Here is a 10,234-nt window from a genome sequence, read left to right as displayed (position 1 = left end):
GCGTTTTCGCAGCGGGCCGCTACACCTTGGCCAGCGGTCGCGGCATGTTGATCCGTAGCCTCTGCCTCCTGGTTAGCGGTCGCTACACTGTTTTGCAGCGTTCGCTGTGAATAATCTCGTAGCTTCATAAACTCTTGGAGCGGTCGCTGCACACTCTCCAGTGGTCGCAGGGCGTGTTCTTCGTTTTAGCACACTTTCTCTGGAGCGGACCGCTACTGGCTCAGTGGTCGCTGTATGCGTTGCAGTGGAGCGCTGGGCGTCTCGAATGCTCCAGTTTTCCAACTTTGACTTTTTGTTGTCTTTTTTGGCTCAAATATGCACATTTCTTACAAAACACGTCAAAATACCAAAAATAGATTAAATATGCAAAATATGGACATGAATTGTGATTACATTAAAAACGGACCAAATAAAGGTCTTAAAATAATGCAAAATCCGAGTGTATCAAGTAGAGAGAGTGATGTCTCTGTATTTAGAAATGTGTCATTTAGAGTGGCATCCCAAAAAGGAAAATGTGTCACTTAGAGTGAGATGAAGAGAGTATTTCATTATATACCATCGAACTAATTTGTTACTCTAAGACTAACTTTAAGATGATTTGTGATTAATATTTTATTTAGAATTTTAATTTAGCTCAAATTGAAATTTCTGACATCATATACATACATTCGATCTTTAGATATAAATTTTGCATAGTTTCTTGTCATTCATGATAAAATTGAAACATGTATTTTAAAAATATTCAAGCATGTGAGATTAGCTATTTAGGCATTGGATATATTCTTTTATTAGTATTTGAAATTAAAAGAATGTAAATTTATAAATTAATACTGCAAAATTATGATATTTACATATTAAATAATTGATCCATTAATCAAGGTAAAATAGAAAGAAAAATTACGGAGAATAGAAACAAAGAAATGTGTTTTATAGGGAACAAAGGGTCTCATTTTATAATTTTTATATTAATTAATGTACATAATGATAGATCTTACATTAAAAATATAGAAAGTGTAAATAATTACAAAAATTTAGTCATGTATGAATTACCAAAACTTATTAGGAAATTACATAATAAGTTGCTGGAAAAATTGTGGTAGAAATCATATGTCAGAAATATACTGGAGTGACAAAAATGACCTCTGAGGGTGTTTTAGTTCGAAAAAAACTCATTCGTCATTATATAAAGCGTTAGGGTTATTTGGAATTTTGTTTTTGTTAGAGTTCTGTGGTGCAGCTATCGTAAAGGCTAGTGATGTGAATCCAGATATTCATAATCATAGAATACAACGATATCGAGGGGCATGGGTTGATTGAGGTCCGAGAAGAGGGTGGAGACATGACAAGGAGCCAAGTCAAATTCGGAGGTCTGACTCAAACTATAATTTCACTATGAAGATAAATTTCAAATTCTCTCATCGGACCACCATTGTCTCCATCATCGAAAGAGCTTCACGTGAGTATCTTGCATGCCTCAATCGGAGCCCGGATGAGGAAGTTATGATAATTTTAAGAAAGTCACGCAATGCAGAAAGAAACACGCGGGCGGGTGTTTTGCCCACCCGAAAATACCCAGTCGGGCAATTTTTCCGAGAGAACAATTTTTGTCTAGAAACTTTACGCGGGCGGGTGAAATGAGCTATGGGAAACACCCAGTTGGGTGTTTTGTCCGAGATGTGACTTTTTGACCAAGACTTGTTTTATTTTGCTCCTTTTTCACTTCTAGTATAAATACTACACTAGGGTTGGTTCTTGGGTAGCTTTGAACTCATTTGTAATCAAACAAAGTCTCAACATTGAGCATCCTTCTTCATCTTTGAAGATTTATCAAAATCCCTTGTGGTTGCACTTAATCTATTGTCGGACTTAGATTAAATGTTAAGATATGCAATTCTAGTTCTTGTGTTGCTAGTTTTGTGGAGCCCTTAGATTTTTGCTTTGGTGAAAGTTGTCTTGGGTTGTCTTCATTGTTTTGTAGAAGGTCCATAGGTTCCAAACATCTATCTAAATCATAACACCTTCATCTTCTTCCTTTTCCACCATTTTTATTGTTTCATTTCTTATTGAGTTTGTTTGGGTTGGTGAAATATTTATAAGAGCAAGTCCGGGGCAAACATATGTGTCTTGAATCCCTAAGATTCACATTAGCTAGGGACTAAAACGCAGTTCACTCTTTAGATTAAAGATCAAGAAAGAAAACTCAATGGCTACTTTCACAATTAAAAACCTAATGGCTTCACCAACTAGCAACACAAACTAGCAAGCATACATTAACAAGTAATATAAGCCCGACAATAGATTAAATTCAACCACATGGGATTTTGATAAATCTTCAATAATCAATGTTGAGACTTTGTTTGTTTACAAATGAGTTCAAAGCTGATATGATAAAACCCTAACCTGTCTATCTATACTAAGGGTGTGTTTGAATTGGTGCTTATATTTCATTTAGATGAGAACACAACCATCTTGCAGCAATACTTTTCTTGGTTTTCTATTTCTATTTGTGGTGTTTGAATTGATGGTATATTATCTATAGTCCTTAATAACACATATTTGGTTTGTTATTTAAAGCTACATTATAGTTGGAAATTCCAAAACTATCCTCTAACTTTTTTCTATATTTCCAAGATTGAGGGCTATACTAGTAATTTTAGATAATCTAAGATTGAAATAGTGTTGCACATATTATTGTCACTCAATTTTTCATAGATAATAAAACAGTCATTTTCAACCTTATTCAACGGGTCCTTGCTCGTTGAGCGAGCAACACAAAAAATTTAACCAACAAATCAAACACTAGATTGAGCCTTACATGCATCTAAATGTGTCTATCAACCAATTCAAACACATCCTAGAGTGAAAAAGGAGCAAAATAAGATAAGTTTTGGTCAAAAAGTCATAACCAGATGAAACGCCCGGTTGGGCGTTTCCCACGGCACATTTCTCCCGGCCGGGCGAATTCTCTGGAGGAAAAACGCAAAAACAGTGCATAACGCCAGATCGGATGTATTTTACAGCTCAAGGTACTCACACAAAGCTCTTTCGACGATGAAGACAATGGTGGCTTAAGAAGAGCATTTGGACTTTATCTTCATAAGCTAAATCCAACTGCGGCTTGGCTTCTTGTCATGTCTACACCTTCTTCTTGGACCTTAATGAACCTATGACCCTCGATGTCCTGATAATCTATGATGTTGTAAACCTGGATTCACATCAATGTTCTAATATGTCATCTTACCTAATTGATATTTATGTAGGCTTATTAACATATTCATGTTATGAGGTGTGATTCGTTGCTAACTTTCTTAAGCTGTTAACTCAGCTAACTCATTAATATAGTGCATTGAAAATGTCAGCACAATGACATTGAAATGTAAGTATAAACTCAGTTGATATTTTAATACATCGTGCTGATATTGATATTTAAAATATTAACACAAATTTGTATTGACGATTTTAATACACTGCGTTGATAAATTAACAGGTTGGCAACTTAAAAAAAAGTTTCATATTATAACACACATTAATATGCCATCTTACCTAATCGACATATATAATCTTTATGTAGGCTTATTTACACATTCATACCAAACATAACCTTAACATTAATGGGATGGGCCATATCTATTAAGAATTGGGCCGTTAAGCCCAATAATAATCTTATCTGACGCATTTTTCTCATTGAACATCGGCGAGAGACATGGACGCCGGTAATGAGTTGGATTTGATTAATTCCTATCCAATCCGTAGCTTTGTTACCACAAAAATTTGTATAATTGAATTAGAGATTTATACTATTTCATTCAGGTAATGGATTGGATTTACAATACATATTAGAAGGATGATTACATGATTCAAATTTGTACTCATAATTTATGAAAGTATGTGATAGCTTAAACTACAATTTTTTAGAGATTAAGTAAATGCCCTTTAGGGGATAATCTTTTAGCCAATTGAATGATATCTAATCTATATTTTCAATTAGCTTGGGTGAGAAGTCAATATCTTGACATCTTTATATGCTGTTAAATTCAATAATCTATTTTAGTGTAATGGCACGATAAGCACTGAGAATTTTGGCTCTGTAACAAGGACACCTATCAAATAGAGTATACATGTTCAATTACTCATAGTATGGCTACACAACATTCTTCATGATGAAGATATGAATGTGTTGAATTACTTATCCTTTGTTGTTTTACTATGAAATTACATGTCTCTATCTTTAAGCTTTAGGCTAAGTTGGTGTTTCTTCATTTCTATGTTGTTTGTTTTCTCTTTCTTTTTTTTTATAAAAATTGTGATTTGTACCGTGTCTCTTCTGGAGTCTAGTGTCTTCACATAAATACTACTTAGTATTTGATAATTAATACAACTTAGTCCCCAGGGCTGTAATTTTTTGAATTATCTAATTTTTAACAACCAAATACATGCGGCAATTACATAAACTTTTACTACCGGTAATTGAAATGTGTTTCCAAATATTTTTATACATGTAGCAAAATTCTTAGCTTACCATTTACCTTATTCGTTCGTTTATTTAGGGTGGATTTGTTTATGTTTGTGTTATCTTGAAGAATTACTGCATATAAGAATATTTCAAAGTATCTATTTTCCTATTGATGTTGATAATGTAAAATCATGCTCTTGTAGATTTCGTCATTTTTTGCATTTGATATTAAACAAGATTTTTGATAATGTTAGGCCTTCGTAATATGGGAGACTTAGCTAGTTATGATCATGCCAAACAGTTCATATCTTTGATGACAATATTGATGCTCTAATACTCTATCTTCCATCATGTCCGGAGCTACTTGAATTTGACATTACTTGGTATTTTAAGTTCTATTCAATTTCTTAATTAATACTAGTATATAACTTTTAAGGTGAAGCCGGGTAAAGGACGGGGCCTTAGCTGTTTCCATCTCGACTATGAATCTTCTAAGAATATCCTCTGGCGCTGAGGGAATTTAGATTCAAAAAAGAATCAATTTGATCCTGGCCTGGAGTGACTAGAAGAGCCACAGCCAAGGCAGCCCACACTTTATGCCCCAAATGGATATGTTGTTAAGACTAGAATGGTGAATTGGAAGACTCGTACATTAAAGTATAGAAACTCCTATGATTGCCTTTGGAAGAATATAAGTATTGAGTGGATTGTGGAAAGGATTCCTTCAAACATTGGCAGTTTGTATTTCTGGCATTTTTTGGCTTAAAATCCTTCTAACTTAGAGCATCCACTATAGGAGAGCCGCGGCTCTTGGCTCTCCCGTGGCCCAGCCGCGGCTCCCTATAGTGAGTTTCATGGGCGGGCGTGGCAGGGGGGTCTCCCACGAGAGTGACACTCGCGTGCCCAGGCCGCGGCGCCTGGGCGTGAGCCGCGGCGCTCCTATTGCAGCGGCCACGGGCCGCGGCTCAGCCGCGGGTCCCCTAATTTTAATTTTTTTTTATTAATTCTATAAATATAACCATTTTTTTCCCAATTTTTTACACCATTCCAATCTCCACTCTTTTCATTTTATCTCCAATTCTACTTTGGAAAAATGAGTTCTGACGATGAGTTTCAACAATTGGTGGATAGGGAGTTCGATGAACTCGTTCAAGAGGTGCAGCGGGAAGCAGACGAGGAGAAGGAGGCGGCGGCGGCGGTGGCGGCGTTCGTTCGCCCGTTCTATCATCGGCAGACCATCTGCCATGACCATGTCGGGGCCGACCAGCGGTTGATGGAAGACTACTTTGGCGATAGCCCCCGTTACCCGGCAGAGATTTTCCGTCACCGATTCAGAATGTCGCAACAGTTATTCATCCGTATAGCGACTACATTGGCGCAGCGATACTCGTGTTACACACTACGCAGTGATGCTAGTGGCCGACTCGGGTTGTCGACATATCAGAAGTGTACCGCTGCAATTAGGCAGCTTGCCTATGCCAGTCCCGCTGATATGTTCGACGAATACCTACAGTTGGGTGAAACAACTGGCCTAACGACGCTGAGACAGTTTTGTAATGGTATCCAGGACATCTTCGGTCCGGAGTATCTACGGAAGCCAAATACCGATGAGTGCCAGAGATTGATAGATATGCACAGGAGAGTGCATAATTTTCCGGGGATATTAGACAGCATCGATTGCATGCACTGAGAGTGGAGGAACTGCCCGGTTGCTTGGAAGGGGCAGTTCACATCTGGATTCAAAGGGAAACACCCAACAATGATACTGGAAGTTGTTGCTGACTACCGATTGCGAATCTGGCATGCATATTTTGGTGTCGCATGGTCGAACAACGACATCAACGAACTGCATCCGTCTCATCTCTTCAATGATGAGTGTCAGGGTGAGGGTTCGACAGTCAGATTCATGGCCAACGGGACGCAGTACAACATGGCATACTATTTAGCCGATGGGATATACCCTCGTTGGCCCGTGTTTGTCAAGACGATCCGGCACCCGGTTGGGCCGAAACAATCCTATTTCACGGCCAAACAAGAGGGTTCTAGGAAGGATGTTGAGTTTGCTTTTGGTGTCCTCCAAGCGCGATGGGCCATTCTACTGTGCCCGGTTCGACAATGGCACGAAAATGATGTCGCCTCCATCATGTACGCATGTATCATATTGCATAATATGATAATAGATGACGAAGGATATTCTGCATAGAACTGTGCACCGGAAGAGGGTGCTAGTACAAGTCACGGTATTGCAATCGCCCCACTGCAGATGGGTGTACCGCGTAGTAATGCATACTTGATCCAACGGTTCGCCGATATGCGGAGAGAAACATCACATACGACACTGCAGACTGATTTGGTCGAAGAGGTTTAGAATCGTAGCGGAGGAGGAGGTAGAGCGTGAAATGCGTTGGGAAAGTAGTTTATGAGACGTCGAAAATTTTCATTGTATAATTTTACCCCTTTCTATAATATAATGAAGATTTTGTTTTAATTTTAGTTCTTATGCATTTTTTTAATTATTATAGTCCAATAACTTTTATTGTAGTAGAATTAAAATATAAACAAAATGAGAAAAATTAAATTATTTGGTGGTTTGAGCATATCCACTATAGTGAAAAACATGGGCGTTGGTAGCCTGACCACGATTTTGTGGCCTGGCCACACTTTGTGGCTTGGCCCGGCCAACTATAATGGACACTCTTAGTCTTCCGATTATGATCATTTGTTACTTTTTCCTATTCCCTTTTTTCAATTAGTTCATATTGTGAAGCTGACCGTACATAATTCAGAATTCAATCTTATAATTTTCAATTCATGAAAGTGTCTCTTGGTTCCTGCTCTCTTCTATAACTGTCCCACCCTACCTGACACACTTCTTTTTTTTAGCAGTCATTTTGGAAAAAATTAAAGTAGAAGAAAAAGTAAAGTGTCTCTTAATTATTGTTCTATCTCTTATTTTACTTTTTTCTTCACTTATCATTTTTTTCCAAAATGGCTGAAAAAGAAGCGTCTCTAGTAGGGTGGAATATCGGGAGTAATTGATCGGCATATTGCCTATTAGCGATGATTTTACAGCCTGGAAAAGTAAGCACGTTTGATTTTGAAGTTATCATCAATATGGATTTTGGTTGGGGTAAGACAAATTATCGAGTGCTTGCAGAATATTTGTTGTTTTCTATTTACTGGATCTGACAATACCCTTTATTCTGAGTGTGATTATTTTGTTACTGCTACTCGAATCATGTATATGTACTGAAACCAGTGCATTGCTCCTCGTTTGATAGATGCATCTTTGTTTTGTGGTGAGAATAAGGAAACAAAAGTTCCTGCCTTTGGTTTGAGAGCATCATGCACTGATGCACGTGATGCCCACATTTTTGGATGTTTTACACTTAATATTACCCGTATTTACTACTGTCTACCACATCATTATTATTTTTTTTTCTATCACATTGTCCAATAAAAATGGTGACACCTTGTCCTATTCGAAACTAGATTAGGACATACCCATGGTGCACAGAATTAAACATGTTAGAATTAAACATGTTAGAATTAATACATTGGTAAAATACAAACGCTATACGTTGTACAAACTTTAAATTGACAGTGTCAATACAGTGTTAGCACAACGTCAACGTATTGTCAAATTTCAAGATTTTGAGGTTAATACGGTGTCAACACGGCATCAACTATTGACAATGTGTTGACATTTTTTTTTTGCTGTCATCTGTTGACATTTTCTAACGGTCTGAATCATAGTTTGAAATTTATACAAGTATATATAATTTGCATTTTATCATTATTTTATTAATGCATGTTTAAATTTATATGTAGTGTAAGGGATTGGAATTTGGATGATCAGATATGGCAGATGTTTCTAACGGTCTGAATCATAGTTTGAAATTTATACAAGTATATAAAATTTGTATCTTATCATTATTTTATTAATGCATGTTTAAATTTATATTTAGTGTAAGGGATTGGAATTCGGATAATCAGATATGGCAGATGTAGTTTTATGATGACATCCAAATCCAAATCCAAATCAGAGGCCGTTGGTTATGAATGCTCGAGGAGTATTTGTGAAAGGAAGGAATGAGGATGACCAACCATTTTTATGGCAACATGTTTTGAGTTAATAAGGGTGTGTGAGTTGTATACCTCAATATCATTACTCAGAATATTGATGAGTGTGGCCACCTTTGCTAATGACTTGTCATATGCACCATTTCCCCTCTTTTAACTTTTCTTTGTGCCTAAAAACATTCTACTACTACTCTGCACTATTCTACTACTACTCTGCACCTCACAACATCCCTCTTTCATTTTATTCCAATTAAATAAAATGTCTAGAATTATCAGTAATACACTAATACTCAATCAATGATGTCACTATTGTTTTATTCTAAACATCAAATGGGTGTATAATACTCCACCTGTCTCTAAAAAATAGATAATATTTGAAATGTAAAGATGAATAGAGAAAAAATGATTGAAGTATTGTTAGTGAAAAATAAGATTTACTTGTTTCCTTAAATAAAATTAGTTTATTTTTAATGGACATCCTAAAATAACAAATATCATCTATTTTTAAGGAATGGAGAGACTACAATCAAATTAATTTAATTGGTGACTCTAGATGAATAATAAAGATAAGTGGTTAATTTAATTGGTGACTCCAGGTCAATAATAAAGATAAGTGTAAGAGTAATTCGGTAGAGAAGAAAGGAATGAAGGAGAAGAAAGGGTAATTATATATTGTCCCGGCACCACGTGGACAGAACTGCACACGTTATACATAAATTACCGATCATTGATTTTAACTTAGTTCTATAGTGAATTAGATTAAATTATATGTGGTGTGGGTTGGAAAAGTCCATTAATTTACACTAATAAATATGGGTCTGAATTCCAGTACCACTATGAACTGGAAAATATTCACTGCACAACTGCCGAATACGATACATTTACTATTATTCATATTTATAAATAGATCCATACGCGTTGTTAAACTCACAATAAATAGATCACCTTATTTTCCAAAATGGAATCAATTACAAATAACACCGCCTCCTTTATTGCCCACCATGTTCAGTGCCTGCTATTAATGTCTGTTTAATTCCTTCAACGAATTTAATACTCTCCAATTACTTACTTGCACTCAGATGCATTAACTACTGCTCCTCAAATTAAATCACTTTAAATCAATTACACATAACACCGCCTTTTTAATTGAGGAATGATACGCCACATATTTTATAATATGAATTAATGTGAGTACTATTCTTTTTCTTCTTCTTTTTTTTTTTTCATATTTGGCATAGTTCATTTTAATTTATATATTTATTTTATTATTGAAAATTTTATATTCATAAAATTCATATTCAGTTGTTATTTTATTAATTTATTTGAAATGATAGAGAAAGTGACAAATCGAGCTTTAATTTTTATGAATTTTGTAAAACTAAAAATTTGAATAACATTTTTTATATATTAAAATAAAATTAATATAATTTGAAATAAACATCATTAAACATGCATCAAATAAGTAGTGCTCACATAAGAACCTTTATGTAAGCCTCTACTCTATTCTCCTTATTTTTAACTAAGCCCATATTTTATTTGTCCCTATTATTTTTACCTAACCGTCATTTGCGAATAAATTTCAAAAATTGGTATACAATACTAGTATTAATTTTCATTTTGTTAATATTTTACCACGGTCAAATTTTTTGAATACTTCTTTTCAATGATTTGAAAATTTAATTGTCATGGCAGTTCTCC

At 35.5% G+C, this 10,234-nt stretch overlaps 1 protein-coding gene and 1 long non-coding RNA gene across 2 annotated transcripts; both read left to right on the top strand.

Annotated features, from left to right (window-relative positions):
- Positions 1 to 5,546: 5,546 nt before the first annotated feature.
- On the top strand, positions 5,547 to 6,143 carry LOC125210557 (uncharacterized). The gene is made up of 2 exons (XM_089066759.1): positions 5,547 to 5,864; positions 5,967 to 6,143. Exons 1-2 carry the CDS (start codon positions 5,547 to 5,549, stop codon positions 6,141 to 6,143), a joined length of 495 nt encoding a protein of 164 aa, XP_088922885.1.
- A 1,242-nt stretch (positions 6,144 to 7,385) lies between these two features.
- Positions 7,386 to 8,667, top strand: LOC148931222 (uncharacterized). Its single transcript, XR_016136397.1, has 3 exons — positions 7,386 to 7,583; positions 8,285 to 8,333; positions 8,422 to 8,667. It is a non-coding gene; the product is annotated as an uncharacterized LOC148931222 (long non-coding RNA).
- The last annotated feature ends 1,567 nt before the right edge of the window (positions 8,668 to 10,234 follow it).

The sequence above is a fragment of the Salvia hispanica genome, chromosome 3 (genome assembly GCF_029641045.1).
Source record: "Salvia hispanica isolate PSC_SH4W2 chromosome 3, Shi_PSC_v1, whole genome shotgun sequence".
Taxonomy (NCBI): Eukaryota; Viridiplantae; Streptophyta; class Magnoliopsida; order Lamiales; family Lamiaceae; genus Salvia; species Salvia hispanica.
Note: the sequence above shows the minus strand (reverse complement) of the source record. Positions and strands in the feature narration are given on the sequence as shown.